Raw genomic sequence first — 22,212 nt, 5'->3', positions numbered from 1 at the left:
CTTCCCTGTCTCCTCTGAAGTTATGTGTGGCCACTGTGGCCAATGCAAAGTGAACAGAAGTGATGCGTCACTTCCTGGCCTTCCTGATGACACCCCTGGGACACTAGCATGGAGGGAAAGGAATTCATACTGTGTTGAGACAGGGAGGCATGGGCTCTTTGCTACTGCAGCATAACCCGGACACCTGTCATCTACAGTGGTCTCATAACCTCGTGTCCTCCTCAACCTTCCCACACAGAAGGGCTCATTGCTATTGCTCCCATTTTACAGATGAGAAGACAGAAGCTTAGTGGAAAGCACTGAGCTCAAGGTCCTGGGAAGGTCAAGTCCTGGTTAACATCAGTGTTTATGCCCCAAAGTCAACTGAATCAGACTACCTTGAGGGTAGAACTGAGGCATCGGTATTTTTTTTTTTTTTAACAGTTTAACATGTGACTAGAAGGTTGCTGCTTTCAGACTGGCACCCAGGAATGGCTGCCCAAGGCCATAAAAGCTAAGAGGCTTATAAATAGCTTCTACACGCTCCTCGTGCATAGCTAAGGATTCAAGTTCCAGAGGCAGGAAGGGCAGGGTGCTGAGGGATCCTGCTTTACAAGGTGGCTGTGAGTGTCCAGGGGAGTGGGTCCTGGACTTTCCCAACAGGGCATCCAGGAGCCCTGTCCTGCCTGGCTCCTCTCTTCCTGTTCCCATCAGGGAAAAGCCACCTATAGGAAGCAGGTTCTCTGACCTCTGTGAGCTCAGTCTAGAGGGAGGAACAGCACTTGAGTTGGAAGAAAAGGTTCTGTGGCTACTGGGGAGCCTGCCCCACCCGTGTCTTCTGGGACTGGGGGAGGTGGTCATGCTGGGGCTCAGCTCTGGGAGGCCACACTGTCTGCAGGAGTAAGCCCCAGCCTCCAGGATGAGCTGTATCAGGACAAGGTGCTGCCTGGCCTTTCGGGCTGATTCCCTATGTCTTGCTTCTGCACTGGCTCAGGGGTTGGGGGTTAATGCCTCTTCCTTCTCCCCCTTGTTCTTAATTGTGCAAACTCTTACTAAGCCATCTTTCAGGTACATGACAGGAAGATGGCAGAGGCACAATCAGACCCTGCTTTGAGGTGCTCAAAGTATAAAAGGGCAGTAAGTGTAGCTGTGGCTGTGGCCATAGAACAGGGTGGTTCCTGGCAGGTATGACCTCGGGGAGCCCTCCCTGATGCCTTGAAGAGCTTTGTCTTATCACTGTCACCACTGCCTGGTGACTTGGCTGTTCCTCCCTCTAGACTGAGCTCACAGAGATCAGAAACCTTGCCCACCTTGGTCACTGCTCATCCCTAGCTCCCGGCATGGGAAACATTGGTTGAATGAATGACTGGGAGCTCCCAACAGTTAGGATGTTGGGGGACCCAGGAGGTCTCCCTGGAGAAAGCAGGAGGGGAGGGCAGCTTTGAGTATCAGACAGAATATGGACAGGGACGTGGGTGGGGTTGGGAGGGATCCATTCAGAGACTGGTGAGGGCTGGTCCTGGGCTGGGGTCCAGGCCTGCATTGTCCCCAGCTTGCTAAGTGACTCTGGTCCCTCACTGAGTCTCTGTGGCCCTCGCCTCCCTGTTTCCCAGATAGCGGGTCCAGGTGACCTCGCAGAGCCATGACATCTCTAAGGTGAGCCCCCTTTGTCTGGTGTGGGCTTGGGGACCTGGTTGACTTGGGAAGGGAGGAGCGGGCTCAGGCCCTTGCATACCTGCCTCACCTTTCCTTAGATTCTGCACATGCTCAGTGTGGTTTGAGCTGTAGTTCCAGCCCGGGATACTCAGGATCTGCAGGTGAAGATTTGGGGGCAGCATCACGGCCTCTTGCTTCCAGGATTTTGGGGGCTTGGGGGCAGTTCCTGGAAGGCAGATGGACAGAATAAGGATAGGGTTTGGGGGCTTGGCCCCTCCTCCTGGCACTCATATTATATGTACCTGCCCCTCCCAGTCTACCCCCCTCATCCATCACCCCATGTAGCCTACACAGCATCAGCCTAAGGCCCCTGGTGGTGCCAGTGCCCCAGGCTCCCCACTCCTTGCCTTTGCCCATGCATCCTTCACCTGAAAGCCTTTCCTTCTGAGTGTCCAACTGCTGAGGCCACAGAGCTTAAGAGCTGGACCCTCGATCTCCTCAGTCTAGCCATTTTGAACTAGAGACCAGGAGGGAGAATAAGGCCCAGGAAGGGAACACAGTTTGTTCAAGGTCACATGGCCAGTCAGTGATGTAGAGCCTTATTTTCTACTCTAGGAGTTTGAGACACCAGCTCCTCCCTTGTTTTGTCATACTGGTCTCTCTGCTCAGAGGCACCTTAGAGCTCACTCTATCCAACTATGGACTTTCAACAGGAGCTACTGTCTTCTCACAAAATCTCAGGCCACACTGATGAGTCTAGGCACGGGCCACCTGACCCCAGTAGGACAAATCAGAATCCTTCCTTGGGACTTTTTTTGCACTCAGTTCCTTTTGGGTGGAGGCGATAGAACTGTTCTTTAAGATAAGCCCTAGAGCTGTTCATCGCCCACAGCCACGTGCTGGGTAGGAGAAGGAAAGTCAGCAGAAAGAAGCACAGGGACAGTCTCCAAAGGGTTTTAGTCCTTGAGGCTAAGGGCACATGGGCCTCACAATATCTTTCCCTGGGGCTCAGTGAGTTCAAGCTGGGTTTTTCTCACTTGCAAGAGAGACCAGAGTGAGGGTGGGTGAGAAGGCACTGAAAATAGTCATGACACTTGCTCAGACACAGTGCATCTCCCGCTGCAGGAAAGGTGCCCAGCTACTGTTAAGAAACTACTGACTCGAGAGAGGGAAGGAGGGAGGGGGTGGGGTCTTGGTGTGTGCCTCATCTTTTGGGGGCAAGACATGATTGTAAGAGAGACTTTACATAACAAATGCAATCAGTGTAACCTGGTTTTTTGAACCCTCAATGAATCCCCAATGATTAAAAAAAAAGAAATTATTTAAATGGAGAATACACTAAAAAAAAAAGAAACTACTGACTGATCTGGGAGCAGACCCTGAACTTGCCAGGCCAATCAGATCACCCCTCCTGGGACTCTGAAGCATGGGAACTGGAGGTAGCCCGGATAGGCAGCTCAGTGGTAGTACTAGGAGACACGGCTGTGAATGTCTGTCCCCAAGATACCCAGAGCTCCAACCTCCAGCTTGCCCAGGCCTCCTGTCTAGGACTCCCTAAAGTCTGCAAGCTTCCCCAGGCTCTGCCCAATGAGCAGTCCCTCCACTTTCTGTTACTTCCAAAGAACCTTAATTGATACCCCCTGGCCTCCTCCTGACTTGTAGTCTCACACTCCTCCAAAGCCACAAAGTACCAGGCCCTGCTGCAGTGTGGCTCCCTGTCTGCCCTGCGTCCTGGTTCCTCACCCTGACAGACCATGCAGGGGAGGGGCTGCTGCCTGTAGGCATCTCCGCTGTGGCAACACCTTATAGGAGCTCAGTTCATGCTTGTTGCAAGGAAGGACAGTCTGCCCACTGGCTAATGTCCTGGGAAGGTTCTGGCTCCAAAACCAAAGCAGGGAGAACTGTAAAAGCATATTTTAATCAAAAACCTCTGCAAGTGAGTAGGAAAAGAGTTCACAAATCAGTGAAAATGGCACTGAATTTTATCTAGATCAGGGATATCGGACCTTTTATCTTTTCTTCTGAACATTAGAAGAATAAGAGTTGTCTTGGGCCACACATTAAATACACAAACACTTAGAAAAGCTGATGAGCAATAAAAACCAAGTCTGTGTGCACTTTTTGTGATATCCCGTACCACAGATAAGCAAAACAGACCCCAAACAGCAGTTAAGCATGTGGCCCCTGGAACAGGCCCCTTTAATTCTTTTAAGGCTGTTCCAAATTATCACCTATAAACACACTCCCTGCTTGTTTTTCCGGTTCTGCTATTTTAATAAAGATATAGGACTACATGGTTATTCTTTTTTCATTTTTTTTGGCCAGGGCTGGGTTTGAACCCACCACCTCCAGTATATGGGGCCAGCACCCCACTCCTTGAGCCACAGGCACCGCCCTGACTACATGGTTACATACTCTACAGAAACCTCAGTGGAGGCAAAGTACAAACCTTGTAGATTAGACTATGGACTAGAAGCACCCTCACCTCCCGACCTGAAGTAACACAGTGACATAATGTCTTATTTGGAAAGTAAAAGATACATCAGGAAAGAAAATGAAGGAGACACAGGGAAGCAGGTGTGAGCCCCAGCTCTGTGCGTGGCCTTGCTGTATGACCTCAACTGAGCCACTGTTTCCCCTCAATATTCCCTTCTATTAAGTGAGGGCCTTGGATCAGAGCCCTCTGAGCCTTCCTGCCCCAGAGGTGCCCAGATTCCCAAGAGCATAAGCCCCTCCACAGCCCTGCCCTGACCTGGCTGGCTGGCTCCAGGGAGTGATGATGTACACTCAGAAAGGCATCCCTTTACCTGCCAGCTCTCCAAACAGCACTATGGGCCTGTGCTGCAGGGCTAGCCCACTCCTCTGGCGCAGGGCAGTGGTGACTGACCAGGGCCCCAACAGAAGCCAGAGTATCGGGTGGACGACTGAAGTGTCATTCAGCGTGAGGTTATAGCCCAGATTCCAGTCTAGGTTGTTCCACAGTCGCCGATGGAGCATGACCTATGAGAAGAAGATCCCTAGAGGCCCCGCCTGGCACTGGGAGCTGCCCATGGGGGCCACAATGGGCTGGGGCAGGACGACTGTGCCTTCTCCTACCTCCACCTGGCCGTTCCCCTGGCTGGAGATGCCGTGGGCCCGCTCTGACAAGAGCACCAGCCTGCTTCTGCTGTCCTCTATGAAGGCCGATTGAACCATGGGGTAGTAATTCTGCAGACATAAACATCACCAAGCTGGTGGTCAGGGTGAGGGGTGAGGCAGCCCCCCAGCTCTCCCTTTCTATAGGCACAGAGGCAGCATGGGGTAGGGACCTAGACTTTGGGGACTGCCAGGCAGGGGCTCAGATCCCAGCTTTGGTGCTTCTTAGCTGCATGACCCAGGTGCCACGGGTCCAGGTCCCAGGTAAGCCCTTGACATACTTCATCTCAGTCTGACTCTTTGATGAAACAGTTGTCTTACAGATGTGTAAACTGAGGTACAAACCAAGGTCTCGCCTACATAGTAGTACCAGAATTAATTCAGATACCTGCAGACCCAGAGCCTGAGCTCTCAACCCTGCAAGGGCAGATGCATGGGCAAGGGGCTGTCAAAGAATCCTCCCGCTGCTGGTGATATGCAAAGGGGCAGCAGGAGCACCGCCAGGGTGTGCCCGTGGGTGCCCAGGGCGTACCCGTGCAATGCTGTTGTTTGTGTAGGCCCGGTAGGGCCTCCGCTGCATCTGGTAGCCATTATTGTCCGTGTAGAGGACCTGCTGGCTGTCTAGATCAGTGCTGGTCCTTAGGACGGCCTCTCTGTTCAGCTCCAAGGGGCCCACTTGGTACTCCTGCTCTATCCGGTGGCAGAGCAGCTCCCCGTCCTGGCCCTGTGGCACGTGAGCAAGCCGGGAGTAAATCACGTATGTGTAATCCTGGGCAGTCACATTCCTGGAGAAAAAATGGGCTTTGGTAATAAGTAAAGCTCTGAGAGCCTTCTAGATGCTTCCTTCCCTCTTTCCTTCCTTCCTGCAACAGGGTGGGCAGGCAGGAAGCCTTCTGGGCCATGTGGACAATGCTCCCCTCGACTCCTGACACTGAGTAGGACAATGGGAGTGGCCTGGCTCCCTGATAGCACAGAGCCACCGTGCCAGGCCTGGGTGGCTTGACTGCTCTGATAAAGGATGAACAGGAACTCCCTTCATGTGAGTTACACACTTGGGCTCTGTCCCAGCTCTGAACACAGATCTTGGCCAACACGGCATGGCATAGGCAGTGCAGCCAGCACATACACACACACACACGGGAGTGACTTGTCCTTTCCTCAGACTCTCACAGAGCAACTAGCATGAGCCAAACACAGCCCAGGAGCAAAGATGGACCTGTCCTTCCTGCATCTGCCTGCCACCTGTGTGGCTGTGCGCCAGGTGTCAGGGTCACCCCACGGGGAGGTACCTGTAGAAGTACTGCCGGATCTCAGTCACCAGAGTTCCCACCACAATCTCCATTCCCACGGCTTCCCATGCGGGCACTGCGGGTTCCTTGGATGTGAACATATAGTTGTCAGAAATGGGGCCCTGTTTCAGGTCACCATTGACATGGTACTCCAGGAACTCCTGGGTCACCTTCACCCTTCGGTTACTCTGTCTGCAGAGATAAGAAAGAGAACACGTCATTATCATCAGTGACTGTATCTCATGATTTGGAACCAGGCTGGCAAACTCTGCGGAGCCCAAGCAGCATCACGAGTCCCCTCAACCAGGCTCACTAACAAGCTCTAGCCTCAACCCAGAGCCAGGATGGCTCAGGTTCCATCTTGCCCCTGAGTGATGACAAAAGGGGTGGTGAGGGTCAGGACACAGACTGCGTCAGGCACCTGGAGCCGTCAGTAGAGGGTGTCACCAAGAGACGATGCTTGGCTCATGCAGTGGCCAGCAGAGGTTTGCCAGGAACCAACATTTCCTGACCCTGTGCACCATTAAATTCTCTGACCCCTCAACTTGAGCAGCACATAGAGACCCTATCTCTATAAAAAAATTTAAAATTACTGGTGGGCACCTGTAGTCCCAGCTACTCAGGAGGCTGAGGCAAGGGGATCGCTTGAGCCTGGGAGTTTGAGGTTGCTGTCAGCTGGGCTGATGCCACAGCACTCCAGCCTGTGCAACAGAGCCAGAATGTCTCCAAAAAAAAAAAAAAAACCACACATATGCAAATGGCCAATAATTACATGAAGAGATGCTCAACATCATTAGTTCTCTGAAACTAATGATGAACTTCACACCCCTAAGAATGGTTATAACTGAACAGACAGAAAATAACTAGTGCTGGTGAGAATGTGAAGAAATCAGAAATCTCATAAACTGCTCGTGGGTATATAAAATAGAGCAGCCAGTTCCTTAAACTGTTAAACTTAGCTGAATTCCACTCCTAGCTAAATGCCCAAGAGACATGATAATGTACGTCCACACAAAAACCTGTACCAGTATGTTTACAGCAGCATCATTGATAGTAGCTCCAAAGTGGAAACAACCCCAACATCCATCAGCTGAAGGACCTATAAACAGAGTGTGGGATGCCCAGGCAAGGGAATGTTACTTATCCCTAAAAAGGAAGGAGGTATTGACATTGCTACAATTGAGAAGGCTGCATTGCAAATATTATGCTAAGTGAGAGGAGTGAGTCACCAAATGACCACACAACATATGATTTTGTTTATATGAACTGTCCAGAACAGGCAAACCCATAGAGATGGAAACATTAGAATTGTCAGGGGCTGTGGAGAAGGAGAAAATCAAGTTTCTTTTTTGAGTAGTGAATGTTTGGAAACTGATTAAGGTGATGGTTATGTGACTTTGTGACTACACTAAAAACCACTGACTGTACACTGTAAGTTGGTAACTGTGTGGTATGTGAATGGTATCTTGGTAATGGTATCTTCTATCAGGGAAAACGAACTCCCCTTCACCCAAACTGCACATGGACTATGCGTGGGGCCTCACCCCTTTCTGCTGCTACCCTGCCCAGGTCTCCCCTTGGCAGCCTTTCATGCCTCCGCTATCACCTTCCTCACCTGCCCATTCTCTCAGGAGCCAGACCTGACAGGGCTGCACTGGAGGGAAGTCCTGGGGCTCTGTGGTGGAGAGCTGCTGAGTGTGACCTCAGGCTGAGCGCTGCTGACACTTGTCTCCCCACCAATGCCCATTAGCCTCCCTCTCCCGACCCTCTTCTTCTGTTTCCTGTCCCCTCATTTTCCACCACCTGCTCCAAGTGGGTCCTCTGGCAGAGGCAGCTGGAGTTGATGACAGCTGGACTGGTCAAGGCCTGAGGAAGGACAGGGTTGGCCCAACACCAAGTGGGAGGATTTCCTGGGCAGTCATTTGCCCTCTCTGTACAAGTAGCTGCTGAGTGAGTACATGAATGAATGGACTGTTGAATGGGTGAGTAAGTGGGGGCATGGATGGATGAACCGGTGAGTGGGTGTGTGAGCCTAGATGATTCTGAGGGTCCCTTCCCATTCTAAAGATAGTATGACTATTTACTAAATAGAGATTTTATATTTCTTTCAATTAAAAAGGGTGGGTAACACCAAATAAATTTCTTCCCTCTTTTCTGCGGATCAATAGCCTTGGAACCAAAGCATAAGAAAGCCTTCCCGGCATGGCCTAGACTCACTCCTAGAACTGAAGATCACAACACAGGAAGGGGCTTCACACCATCTTGTCTGCCTGGGGCAGGTGAGCAGTGGAGAAGCAGGTGGGGCTGGTGAGGCGGGCTGCGCTCACCTCTCCTGGACACTGTGCATCAGGTTGGTGTCCTCATCAAGCAACACAGTGTAGCAGTCGTTTTCCACAGGCACCAGGCGCCTCCTCCCACGACTGTCACGTCTCCTCGGCCTGCGGCCAAATTGCAGGGTGCTGGCCACTGTGGCGACTGGCTCCTGGGCCCCTGCTGTGGGCCTGACGCTATAGTACCGGTAGCTGAGGCCTGGGATGGTGGTCAAGATATGCAAGGTGTATGCCGATGGGGTCTTGGTCGAGTTCTGGACCTGCAAGGCCAGCAGGGTGGGAGCAAATGGTGGATTTCAGGGCTGGAAGACCCCTCAGTGCCTCCAGCTCACACATCTCCTGGATGGGGTGCTCACGGCCCCTGGGGCAGCAGTGTCTTTCTTTCTCTTGGACCCTGCCACATTCTGCTCCCTGAATCCTGTACCCCCGGGGGCCCCCACAACGTACATCGACCTTCGGAGAACCCTTTGGTGACCAGAGGAAAGCTGGCTCTGGGGGACCCTAAGTGTCTCTTATTCCAGCTGGAAACTCCCAGCCCCTTTAATCATTCTGCACCGGCCAGAAGCGATGCCTCCCAAATTCAAATTCCCGGTCCTCTGACCTCTGGAATCTGAGACCCACAGATACCACTTCCTGCCTGGCACTTCCACCTGGACAGCCACAGCTGACACCCCCACACACCATCTGCCCCCTGCCACTCAGCTGTCCCCAATCCCACCCCTACCAACACCACCCATGGGCATCTCGAGGACTCTCAGAGCTTCCCCCTCTCACTTCCCTGTAGCCTCCTATGGAGGCCCCACCCTGCACAAGTGCCCAGCCCCTCACTGGTGTCCCTGTATCCACTCTTGTCTCTGCCAATCCACCCACTTCAGAAACCAGAGTGAGTTTTCCAAGACCCTCATCTGCTGCAACCCAGGACCTGGGCCCCTGGGCCTGAGGGGAACCAACCTCCCTTCCCCTCACTGCTCCTTTGGCAACTCGGGCTCCAGTGTTGGGCCCTTCCTTCCCAGCATTCCTGCCTTCCTACACCAAGCCTTTGCTCAGCTGTCCCCACCCCTTCTCCTGGGAGGGGCAATCCTTTAATCTGCTCATGTCTCAGGTTAGCCTTCCTGGCCTCTGCCTCACTCCTCGGCATCTGATTGAGGAGGGGAAGTTGGAAGCACTCACTTCCAAGTCACTAGATCTGCCCCCCAGCTAAAGCAGACATCTTCTATGCATGGTGGGGAGCACTATTAGCAGGCCCATGATACCAGCACAAACCTAGGCCTTACCCGACATATAGCAGACGCCCAGCCCTGCACTGATGTGACTTGCCCACCTAAAGTGTGTCCTAGCCCCTATAACATGCTCTAACGATGCCCTCATTACAGTCGTCATCTACCAGTCTATGCTTTCCTTATTTTGCTATGGCCCGTCTCCGCCACTAGACTATAAACCCCCTGATGGCAGGGACTTTCATCTGTGGGTTGGTACCGTGTCCCCAGTGCCTGGCACAGGGTCTGACACACAATGGGAGCTCCAGAAGCAGGTGTCAAGGGAATTCACTCCGCACCTATGTGGGAAGAGGGCTCTGTGCTGGCTCTGCCCAAGGCCACCCTACCCTTTGCCAGACAAGCTCCTCCTCATTCTGAGCCTATGAGAAGGCGCCCTGCCCTGGCTCCCTAGTCATTAGTATACATAACTGCTTACACCTGTGTCCTGGGATGGGGCCTGGGCCAAAATGGGCATCTGGGAGTGTGTGCTGGATGACTGAGTGATGTCAATGCTTCCTCTACTGTCCCAAAGAAGGATCAGCTGGGTGACATGCAGGGTGCCTTCTGGAGCCAGTGCTGCTGGAGGGATTTCTGGGTGGTGCAGAAAGGGCCAGCTGGGTGCCACCTTCTGACATCAGCACCCCTTTAAGACTCTCAAAGGCCTTGCTACATGCAAAAGGAATATTTGTATTAGATTATAAACATTCCTGAAGGAAGTGGGTGAGGGAAAACTTCCTATATAAGAGCCCTTGTAGGGATGTGACAGCAGGAGGCCCTAGAAGCAATTAGGAAAGTGGTATTATACCCCCTTGGCTTGAGTGATGAAGTGGACTGAATATCTATGTCCTCCCTCAAAATGCTGAAATATTAACCTTACATGTCATCATTTAGGAGGTGGGGGCTTTGGGAGGTAATTAAGTCCTGAGAGTGAGCCCTCAGGAACGGGATTAGTACCTTTCTGACAAGGACCCCAGACAGCTCTCGCACCCTCTTCCTACCACATGAGGACATGACAGAAAGGCAGAAACCAGAAAGAAGCCCTGGCCAGATCCTGACCATGCTGACACCTTGATCTTGGACTCCTAGCTTCCAGAACTGGGAGAAATCAATGTCTATTATTTCAGCCATCTGACCTGGTGCTTTGTTACGGTAGCCCTGATGGGGAAGATAGATGAGGACCCTAGTTCCCACAGCACAGACACCAAAAAGGTGCCTGGACTGGGTGTGGTAGGGAAGGGCTGGGCTTGTGGTCAGTGGCAACTCTCACTCTCTGGTGACTTTGGACCAGTCCTTTAGTTTCAGCAGGCCTCTGAGTCCTCCAGATGAAGGCAGCAATAATAACACAGATGCCCTTTCACTTCTATCCACACTGGATGCCCCAAGCCCATTGTCAGTACCCTGGTGGATCTGAATGACCTTCAGTAGACATTAATGTCTTCCTAGTGAGGGCAGGGTTGTCACATGTTCATTCTAACTACAGTTTTGACAGATCAGTGGTGGCTTGGAAGGTGGGAGCTTGCCACCTCCTGGCTGTGTAACCTTAGGGACTCGGTATGGTACCATATTTGGTCTTTGTCTCTAGTTGCTGGCTCTGGGCTCCTAAAACCATGGGGATTTTCTGAGAGATAGGGGAGCCCCTTTCAAGCTCACCTGAGTTATAATAAGGTGACTCCTGATGGGGCCTTAGAGAGCTTCCAGGGTGGGGCTGGTCTCCAGAGGAACCAACAAGGGACTAGGGTTTGGGAAGCTTCCATGTGCCTGTTCCTAAGTTATGCCCATTGCAAGATAATTGTCATTGTGAGCACAGAATTTCCCTGAGTTCTATGAGTGCTTCTAGTGAATTATCAAATCTGGAGGGGTTGCAGGAACCTCTGAATTTGGAGTCACCTGAACAGAAGTCTGACAGCCTGTAGCCCCATTTATGGCTGGCACCTGAAGTGGGGGGGTCTTCTGGGACTAAACTACTAACTTGTGGGGTTTGTTTGTATTCCAGGGAGTTAGTTCAGAATTGAATTGGATTTTAGGAAACTTAGTTCATGCCAGAAAAGTAGAGAATTGATTAGTGTTAGAAAACAAACAAACAAACAAACACTTTGCCTCTCTGAGCCTGTTTTCTCACTTATAGTACAGGAATGACAAGGCTGTGTTTGTAAGGCCGAGAGAGACCATCTGCATACAGGGCCCAGCCCAGAGCAGGTGTCAGCAAACAGCAAATGCCCCTTTAGCTGGACATACCTGTGCAGGAACTGGATGGCCCAACTCATCTGTGACACTGACTCTAGGGAAGCCAATGGTCAGGGTAACGATGGTGGTAATCGTCCAGGCCAGTGGGTTGTAGACTGCCACAGAGTGTCCTGTGGGCCTCGCACCTGCAGAGAGAACAGGCTTTGCTGGCTGACACCCCTGGGTACCCCTCAGTACAAGGGAAATCGAGGCAGGCAAGACCTAGCCCTCCAGAGCTCCCAGAGGAGCTGGCCAGGCAGGTGGTCCTCAGACAGGCAGCCTGGCCCACATTCTGCTCAGCACTGCAGTGCGCATTCCCAGGCCAGGAAGGTGAGACGTGAACATGTGAGGTTCCTTTGTTCCCTTACACATCTCTCCCCATCAGCCCACTTGACTGATGAGGAAGCTGAGGTCCAGAGAAGTGGAGTCACCTGCTCCTAAGGCCTGGCTCCAAAGTTTTGAGAGTTTGGTACTGTGAGCCACCAGGGAATTCTCTGGAGCCTGGAGGGCCAAGTTCTACTGCCTAGCCTGACATTCAAGGGCTTAGCAATGTGGACCTGGCCACATCTGACAACACCTGTGTCCCTGAACACAGCACACACTTCCAGTCTCCCTGCCTCTGCCTGAGTTCTCCCTTCTGCTTGGGACACCTTTCCTCGTCTTCTTCAGCTAGTCCTTGACGCTCAGGGAGGCCTCCCTGTGTGCTCACCAGAATGACATGACTGTCTCATTAGAATGTCAGCTCTTCAACTGCCCCACTTGGCAGTGAAGTTGGAGCCCAGGCTGCCGCATTCTTTCTGAAACCATCTTTCCCAACAGACTGGTATCCCCAAGGGCAGGTCCCCAGAGGCCTTCCAAAGTCTGCAGGCCAAATGGGATTACACATAGGGATGGGAGGGGAGGGTAGGTCAGGTGAAAGGCATGGGAGATAGAGCAGTGGACGGGCCGGGGACATCAGGAAGTGCATGATGATCAGAGTGCAGGTCGAGGACAGGGACGTGGGCACCTTGTGCATGGGAGTATCTCTTGCATATGTCGAGAGAACAAACTTTCCCTATTTCTCAGGATTTTCCTGGATTTGAAACCCCCTGGTCACACTGGTAGGATGGGTTACTCTATATGTGTGAAACCTCATATCAGAGGCTGTTCTAAGGGCTGCCCCACATGAACTATGACCAAGTGAAGCTGGGGAGGGAGTGCAGGAAGCTAGGTGAGGCCAGGCCGTTGAGGATATCTGCACCTCCTCAGTGCAGGGTTCAGGGTTTAATCTCCACTGTATGTCTTCCTACCTGTATGACCCTGGGCTAGTATACAACCTCTCAGTCTGTCTCCTCGCCATAACATGAGAACAGCAACGCTTCCAACCTTGTAGAGATTAGATTTAGCAGTGCTTACTGGCTCCAAGTAACATCGGACCTTCCTCATTTCACAGATGAGAAGACGGAGGCTCAGAGGACAGAAGATGCTTGTCATCCCCCGAGACGCAGGTTGTTGAGCCCCCCACCCCCACCCTTGTCTCAGAATGGGCCCGCAGCCTCCACCCAGGGGCCTGGCTTACCTGAGTCAGCCGAGGGGGTGGCCCGCCCTGCCCCTGGCTGGGGTCTGTCCAGGACAATGGCAGCCATGAGCTTGCCTACCCCCTGCATCCCAAAGGCCAGGTGCTCCAGGTACATATCTCTCACCTTGGGAGACTCAGTCCCTGTGATGGCATCATGATGCTGGACCTGCAGGACCCCCCAATTGGGGAAGAAGGTGATCAGGACCCGATCCAACGAGGCAGCTATGAGGTACCTGCACTGACTGTGTACCAGCACCAGTGAAAGAGGCGGGAGTCCCTCCCATTTATAGGGGAGGAAACTGAGGCCAAGAAAGGCTGATGAAGTTGCCCAACTTTTCCTGATCTTGTGGAAACTCGTGCCATTGTCCTCCCTCTCAGAGAACAGACTTGTGGGAAGGACCTTGCTTCACCTCTGGGACCTGACCTCCCAGTGCCCTGTGTCCTCTGTTTATGATACGCATGTTCTTCTGCACAGAGCCAGAGGCGGGCTTGTCTCTCTTCACAGAAGGGGACACTGAGGCTCCACAGGTGAAGACACTTGGCCTGAGCTGCTCTGATGGACTTTAAAGTCACCCAGTGACATGTTCTGCCAGCAATTCTCTTAAGGTGACCATACAGATGTCCCAGCTGGACCTTTTTAGACGGGTGACTGAAAACAAGTACAGGACTTCTTGGGTCTTGGTTTCCATGTCTGTGCAGTGGGGATGAGTGGAGATGGAAACTTAACTTGCTGTGTGGTAGCTACCATGCCAAGCAGCAGTCATTACATTCAGCTGCCCACTGTCCTCCTGGGAAGGGTGTCATTGTCACTGCATGGGAAGGAAGCTAGGGTTCAGACAGGGAAGGTCACGTGCCTCGGGTTACACGGACAGAGCTGTCAGACGTGAACACCACTCCACTGTCTCCTTTATCCTTCTCAGTAAAATCTGCTGCTACAGAGTTTAATGAGACCACAGCTAGAGGCTACCAGGCCTTGGTCTTGGCCCAGCTTCACCATGCATGGGCCTTATGACCAACAAGGACCTCAGTTTTCCCCTCTGTAAAGTGGGGCTTCTAGTGCCCCAGGGCCAGAAGGACCTGCTGGGATAAGTGTGGGGAAGTGCACAGCCTGAGAGGCTCCAAACCTGTGCTGTGGCTGAGAAGTGTGGCATTACCTCAGACACTGCCCAGCGGAGCTGCTGGAGCTGCTGCAGGGCCCAGGCCAGGTCCAGAGGCCCATGGGGGGCTGGCCACATGTAGCGTGTGAACATGGACTCCCCAGCATACAAGAAGGCGCTGGCTCGCCGTGCCAGCCCTTTGAGTGCACTGCGGGATGTGTAGAAGCCTGTCCAGGCCTGGAAGGGTTCTGGTAGACAAGGGCAGATGGTGAGCTCAAGATGTCCTCCCCAGGGAGTCTACTAAGCCCCAGGCCCGGAAGAGCAGAGAAGCTGAGGCCACAGAGATCTCATTTGCCTGGGCCACTGAGGGAGACGGCGGCTGGGCAGGAAACTACCCAGAAAGCCTTGAACAGGGCCTGGGGCAGGTGGGGAGCTGACAGACTATGTTCAGGAACTAGCCCAGTATTCGCCTAGGAAACTTGTCACCTGGATGAGCCAAGGGCCTGGGAGACCCCAGGAGGGAAGCGAGTGAGACAGTCGCCTCACAGCAGGACACAGCTGCAGAAGCTTGGGACATGCACGTGCTTTAGCAGGTCTCTCTGGAAGCCCAAGGAGGATGGCTGGGCGAGCTGGCAGGAGCTGAGAGACCCCAGGTGGCTATTGTCCTCTCCCAAGGCCCAAAGAATAAGAATGGGACCAGGGCTAAGAGCAAGGAGGGCCAATGCCCCCCAGGGAGTGGCTGATTGGGTCTCAGAGGTTTCCTGCTCTTTCTGCCTTCCTGCTCCTCCTGGGTTTGGGCTGTGCCTTGAGGACCTGGGTCAGGCTAGGAGGGGTGGTCACGTGGCCCTGAGGAAAGGCCGCAGGCTTTGGGGTCAGAATGACAGGGTCCTCCACGGCTGCATGGCCAAGTAGAGTGGCCAGGCAAGGGAACCCCACAGACTGAGCTATAATCATAGCACACCCACCTCAACTTCTTGCACTCCTCCCGCTAGAAACAGCCACGCCCACAAAGGTATATCCCCCACCTTAGCCACAGCCATGCTTACATTGATGTTCACTCTACACGGTAGGGTGGGGTCCTGAGAACTACAGCCCCACTCGTCACCGTGTGTAGACCGAGATATGGAGGCCCAGAGAGGCAGGATTAAGCCAGGTCCTGGGTGAACCTGGGCTGCACTCCAGAGCCCTGCTGCTGGAGTCTGTGTGTTGTGTCTCTCTGGGGGAAGTGCAGGGGTTTAAATGTTCCCTCCTGTTACATGTAACTCCTGTTACAATGTAACTGACATTGTGATCGTAGGAAGAGGTGGGATGCATAAGAGGTGGTCAGCTCATGAGGACTGTAATCTCACAGATAGATTAATGTCACTGCGAAAGCAGGTTACTCTGAGAGGGGCCTGTTATTAAAGCAAATTCGTTTGTTTTTCCACACTTCTGCCCTCAGCAGTGGGCCAATGCAGCAGAAAGCCCTCACCAGAGAGGTAGGCCTGCTACCTCGGACTTCCCAGCCTCCACCACTGTGAGCCAAATATACTTCTTTTCTTTATAAATGACCCAGTCTGTGATGTTCTGTTGTAGCAACACAAGAAGGATGAAAACAAGCTAAGAGCTTTTCCTGTCTTGCTTAATTTTTACAATAAACCTATGGATAAAGCACCATTCATGTCCCCATTTGGGGGCAGGGCAGTTGCATGACTTCCATGCTGCCAGGGAGTACAGGCTCACTCCACAGCTGGAGTACAGCCAGCCCAGCCCTGGCCTGAGGACACAGCCCAAAGCACATGGGTTCCTTAATGATGATTGTGCAGCAGGAGGAGGAAGCCTGGTGGCCGGAAGGAGATACCTGCCCAGTCTCAGCCTCAGGAAAGGATCCTGGAGGAGGTGTACGTGTGACTGACACAGGGGAGTGGGTGGGGTTGGGGGAGGGCCCTCCTGGATGGGGGCTTTGCACATCAAAGGTGAGACAGGAAGCTGCCATGTGGGGGCACTGGGGAGAGAGCTGAGCCCCTGGGATCCAGGCTGGGCTTGGCAGCCAGGACATCTAGATGGAGCAAGCCTGGAATCTGTCTTGGGCTCGGAGAGCAGTGCCGAGTGACACTAAGGTGGGCAGGAGGGGCCTGTACCTGTGGAATAGGGCAGGAAGTCCTGGTGGTCCTGGATGCGCCAGGTGACATTGAGAGCATGCAGGGTGCGGAAGTAGTCACCCAGTGTGGCGTACTGCACGGAGACGCCGAGCTTGTCAGCATGGCTGTTGATGTGGTCCAGCAACTGGTCCATGTTGCTGAACTGCACCGAAGCGTTGAAGAACTGCTTGTCACACCCCTGTGGCCAGACATGGAGCATGCCCTATACTTCAAGGGGCAGAGCCCCGGCTTCTCATCAGCCACCCTCCCACTCTCCAGGCCAACAAGGGCCTCAAATTGGCTCCTATAGCTGAAGCCCCTGGAGATCTCTCAAAGCCCATCATATTACTACTTACCCAAACCATGATTATAATAATATAATATTAATAACAATGGTAACAGCCATGACTCGCATTTAACCGACCTCAAGCTCACCTTCAAAAGCAGCAGTTATGGGCTAAGAAGGCAGGATGTGTGGCCCCCAGCCTGGCTGAAGACAAATTCCACCCCTTCCCAGCTACCCTGCTTAGTAGCTATGTGGTCTCAGGAAAATCCCTTAAGCTTTCTGGCCCTTAGTTCCCTCAACTGCAAAATGGAATACCAGTGGTGCCTGCCTCCTAGGCCCAGGGGTGCAAATCAGACGGATGAGACAAATACACCCGTACACAGTGCCTGGCATGCAGCAGGTGCTCACTAGAGGTCAGCTGAGATGATCACATGTCTGGCACTGGCCCTCTGGGACACCTCCCTCACTTATTATCCAGGCTGGGATACAGGTGCTGTCACTGTCCCCACTGAACAGCTGAGGAGACTGAAACTCAGAGGGTTTCTAAGGCACACAGTGACCAAGCCAGGAGCCAGGCTGTGGCCGCAGACACTGTCACAGGAAGAATAAGGGAGCAGGTGGAGCTGAGAGGCTGGTGTGGTGGGGGTGCTGTCAGGTGGGTGAAGCTCAGGGCTCTGCAGGGAACGAGGACAGCCATGTGGCTGAGGATGGCTGCCTGGCCTGGCCAGACCCACACAGCCGTCCCTGGGGTATGTTGAGGGCTCCGGGGCCTGGGACCCTGCCTTACCCAGGGCCAGAGGACGTGAGGTGTCTGGAACCAGGCTGCCCGCTGCTTCACGTTTGCTGCCAGAGCCTCGGCATAGAGGTCAATGTTGGCTGGGGTGACGGGCTCACTCATGTTGGGGTACACCCCATCCGGAGGTGGCTCTGGGAAGACAGCCACGCCATTCCAGTAAAACCCTGACCTGAGGGACGGCAGAAGGTTAAAGGTTAAGGGGAGGAGACAAGAGCTTTGCAGACAGACAGGTCAGAACCAGGCACCACAGTTTACCAGCCCTGGGACCTCTACACACCATCTCACCCCGAGCCTGGGTTCTACCCACACCTACAACCCCACAGTGCATCAGATGAGATTCATATGCTTGTTGGTGCAGGCACCCTCCTTATCCTGAGACCCCGGCAGGCTGGGGACAGTGTGAGGCATGTGGGGCCCTTACCAAGGGTACACGATATAAGGGGGTGACCCATATCTCAGTAAATAAATGATATTTTAGTGCAATACTTAAAAAAATCAAAGTTAACACACAAAAAAACTCATGATGAGCACAATGTCAGTACTGTAAAGATGAGATCAAGCCTAATGGACTTCCCCTTTGGCCTTCGCCTCCTGAGTGGCTTGGTGTGGCACTGAGACCAGGAATGAGCCTCAGGGGCCTAGAGAACCCCTAGAGAAATGCTGTCCCTTCTCACACTGTGTAGCCTTGAGTGACACCTGGGTGGGGGTGGGGGGAATGTTGTCAGCTGTCCACAATCCTAGGTAGCCTCTGGGCTCTGCCACTGCTGACCCACCTGGCCTGAGCCTCCTCACTGGGACAGTGTGTGGCCAGGTGTCAGGATTGAATGAAAACAGTTTACAAGAAGAAGCTGGACACCTTGCCTGGCACTGGGCAGGGCCTGACAGAGGGCACTGCCAATGAAGCCATCTGGGGGGGTCTTCTCCTGCCTCCCCCTCCATCATGCTTTCTTTCCTACTCACACAGGGCAGAGTACCTTGTCCAAGTCCTCACAGGAACAGAGGGCAGAGCTGGGATTTGAATCCAGAGCTGTCTGGCTGCAGAGAGACTGCAGGAAGACTGCAGGCAGGCTGTTGCCATGACATTGAAGCTTTGAAGCCAGAGGCCTGAATGCTGGCTCTGCCATGTTTGCCAGCCATGGGAGGAGGTGGGTTGCTATGCCTCAGTTTCTCCTTCTATAAGGTGGGACGCTCAAGAGTGTCTCCCTCATGGGGCTACTATGAGGGTTTCTGAGAATGCCTGGCTGCTTATGCTTTGAAAATCAAGCTGAAAATTACATTTGGGCTGGACGCTCATCCCCTCTGTCCCCAGGGTTCTCCTGGTCCCCACTGTGTCTTAGGTCCCCAGTCAAACCCTCTGGGGAGAAAGGTGCGTTGTAAGGCTAACTGCCCCCAGCAGCAGAAAGACTAATTGCCCAGCTGGGTCCCTGCTCAGGTGGACCATCCACACCTCATCTGGTCATCAGCCTGTCAGTTTTCACCTCCCTGCAAGCTGGTGAAACTACTCCAACAGGCTGATCATGTCCCCTCTGTCACTCTCTAACCTGCCCTTCCCTGATCACAGGGTAGCCCTTATAGGTGCATGTGAAGTGGGGCACCCTCCTCCCTGGAGCTGTGCGTGTATAAGACACAGACCCCAGTCATCTCACCTGTCCTGTGTCAGGTGGTGTGTATTTGACCACCTTGCACTATTTAGGATCAGGACCCCTATCTCCCCTCCTCAATGAGCAGGAGGTGGTGAGGACAAGTGGTCATGATGATGACATGCAGAGATTCATTCTGTAACACACACCCCCATTCTTCCTGCCTTTTCATTGTGATCCCTGCAGGGACAAGGACCCAGAAGGGCCAGGGAGGATGGGAAAAATCCCTCAAACCCTGTGCTACAGCCCAGGCCACACCAGGAGCAGGTGGAGATAAGCATTTGTGTCAGCAGCCTTCTCCTACATCCATAGCCTCTCAGGCCTGGCACCCTCTGTCTGCAACGCAGGACCCTCTCTGAGTCCAGTACTATGTGGAAGGGACAGAGGCAGGGAGCCAGGTGGCCACTGTGGTTGAGAGAAAATCACAGTAGAAAAGTCAGAAGGTGCTAGAGAGAAGCTGAACAGTGCCCTGGGGATGCCATGTCCCCAACAGGGGGGTGGACAATGGTGGGAGGGGCACCTGGGAATCAGCTGGTCACTTTTCTCACCTTGTAGGTAGAGGAGCAGAGGCCATAGCAGAAAGGGACCTGACAGGGCCAGGGTGGGAGGTTCTTAGGAATGCTCATGTGGGCTTGGCGCCTGTGGCTCAAGTGGCTAAGGCGCCAGCCACATACACCTAAGGTGGCGGGGTCGAATCCAGCCCGGACCCGCCAAACAACAATGACGGCTGCAACCAAAAAAAAAAAAAATAGCCAGGCATTGTGGCAGGCGCCTGTGGTCCCAGCTACTTGGGAGGCGGAGGCAAGAGACTCGCTTGAGGCCAGGAGTTGGAGGTTGCTATGAGCTGTGAAGCCACAGCACTCTACCCAGGGGGATAGCTTGAGGCTCTGTCTCAAAAAAAAAAAAAAAAAAAGGAATGCTGATGTGAAGACTTCATCCTTTAAGTAATCCTGCATCAGGACAGGAACTCAAGACAGGAAGAAATCTGGTGTCACACAGACCTGAAGTCAAATACCACCTCCTCACCTACCAGCTGGGTGACCTTAAGCTGGTTACCTACCCTCGCTGAGCCTCAGTTTCTTCATCTATAAAATAGGGTTAATAACCTCACCTACTCTATTATAAATGTGAAACCACATGTGGAAATTCTAAATGAGCTACTCTCATAAAACTGCATAATACATGGCTGCAAAGGCTGGGCAAACCCCGGGGTCTGTGGAGCCCCAGCGGGGCGCAAAGGCCCTGAGCAGGTGGGAGGCAGCTGCAGAGGAGACGTACCTGTTGGAGAAAGGGATGTGGGATGGGGTACAGTAGCTGTACTGGTCCATGATGTGTGTGAAGATCTCCTGCTGTGTCCATAGGGACGGGGACCCCCGCCACACAAACTGCAGCTCCTACAAACCCAGACAGAGCAGAGTGAGCCGAGGGGCAACGTGGCATGCTGGCTCTGCCTCCCCCAGCCATTCCTGGCCCTCTCTCAGTGATTCAAGGACAAAGTCTCCTGCTGCTTCCTCCATTAAGATTCTTCTGTTCTCAAAGCCACATGTGGTAGGATCTGCCCTCTAGAAGGAGCTGTGGATTCACCCTACCTGTTTCTCAGGGCAAGATTCTCTGAAGGCCTCTAAGAGAAGCTCTTTCTGACTCTGCTTGAATATCCTCAGGCACAGGGAATTCATTACCTTCCACCAAGTAAACAGTCTATTTTCTTTAAAATTATTGTGATGTTTGGAAAGTGCTCAAGGTTACAAAGCAGAGATAAAATCCTAGTTCACTAAGCGCTGGCTCTGGGACCATAATGCCTCTGTGACTTGGTTTCTGCATGAAATTGGGGAGAGTCTCGCCTGACTCACAAGGTCATCTGCAGGTGTGAGGGGGGCCTACAGCCTGGCCTTCCCAAGCGCACAGGCACACACAGCGTCTGCTGTGCTTATTTATTGTTACAATTTAGATCTCGGAATAGAGCTCACAAGGTCATCTGCAGGTGTGAGGGGGGCCTGAAGCCTGGCCTTCCCAAGGGCACAGGCACACACCGTGTCTGCTGTGCTTGTTTATTGTTACTATTTAGATCATGGAATAGTTGCTAGTTGCCCACGCATCTGAAGAGGCATTACGTCTCTGCTAACCATGCTCCCAGTGCATAGGCCCTGTTGTTTCCGTCAGCCACCCACTGTCTACTGAGTGCAACTGAGTCTAGTCCCTGTGGAGGGTCCGCAGGGGGGATCAGCACAGCCCCAGCCCAGTGGAAAGGGTGAAGGTGCCTTCAAGCTGCAGGTATCCACACTGGGGTATAGGGAGAGGGCACTCCTGGTGGAGGAAATAACAAGAACCAAGGCTGGGGGTACAGTTCCATGGTTTAGGGAGCTGGCAAGGACTCCTGAATGCCTTAGCACAAAGCAGCAGCTTGCTATGATGCTCTGACACCAGGAGGCAGGCAGAAGCGAGAGCGGCAGATGTGGCGGACAACTCACCCGGGCCTCCTGCCTGGCTTCCTTTAGGTCGTAGTCGATCCGGGAGATGAGGTGGGCATTGAAGCCCGCTAGCGCAAAGAGGGTTGGGGTCGTGGCAGATGCACCAAATGGGTCGACATGCCAGGAGAACTGTGGCCGGATCCCAAATGTTTCATAGAGAAACCCATGTCCTTCTGCAAAGACAGCATTGCCTCGCTGGTGCCTGGTCAGGTGGGCCTGGGCCTCCCTGCTCATGCTCACCCAGGGTGCCCTGCCACACCAGCTACTGGGCTGAGCAGAGCCAAGTAGGTTGGCAGAGGTGACAGTTTCAATTTTTAATGCCTAATTATGGAAATGTACACATAATATACAATTTATCTTTCTTTTTTTTTTTTTTTTT

At 53.1% G+C, this 22,212-nt stretch overlaps 1 protein-coding gene across 2 annotated transcripts in view; it reads right to left on the bottom strand.

Moving 5' to 3' along the window:
* Positions 1-22,212, bottom strand: part of MAN2B2 (mannosidase alpha class 2B member 2) — a 34,995-nt gene that overhangs the window by 3,472 nt on the left and 9,311 nt on the right. The window contains exons 4-16 of one of the 2 annotated variants that reach the window (XM_023519302.1): positions 21,834-22,006; positions 20,644-20,759; positions 17,717-17,894; positions 16,644-16,842; positions 14,581-14,771; positions 13,427-13,592; positions 11,881-12,014; positions 8,387-8,649; positions 6,060-6,251; positions 5,303-5,555; positions 4,732-4,842; positions 4,443-4,635; positions 1,715-1,861 (exon numbers count right to left, since the gene is read on the bottom strand). In XM_023519302.1, coding sequence (XP_023375070.1) covers positions 1,715-1,861; positions 4,443-4,635; positions 4,732-4,842; positions 5,303-5,555; positions 6,060-6,251; positions 8,387-8,649; positions 11,881-12,014; positions 13,427-13,592; positions 14,581-14,771; positions 16,644-16,842; positions 17,717-17,894; positions 20,644-20,759; positions 21,834-22,006 — 2,316 coding nt within the window. The remainder of the gene's footprint in view (positions 1-1,714; positions 1,862-4,442; positions 4,636-4,731; positions 4,843-5,302; positions 5,556-6,059; positions 6,252-8,386; positions 8,650-11,880; positions 12,015-13,426; positions 13,593-14,580; positions 14,772-16,643; positions 16,843-17,716; positions 17,895-20,643; positions 20,760-21,833; positions 22,007-22,212) is intronic. The other variant, XM_003800198.3, reaches the window with a different exon arrangement.

The sequence above is a fragment of the Otolemur garnettii genome, unplaced genomic scaffold (assembly GCF_000181295.1).
Source record: "Otolemur garnettii isolate 467f Iridium unplaced genomic scaffold, OtoGar3 scaffold00171, whole genome shotgun sequence".
NCBI lineage: Eukaryota > Metazoa > Chordata > Mammalia > Primates > Galagidae > Otolemur > Otolemur garnettii.
This window is presented reverse-complemented; position numbering and strand designations above follow the sequence as displayed.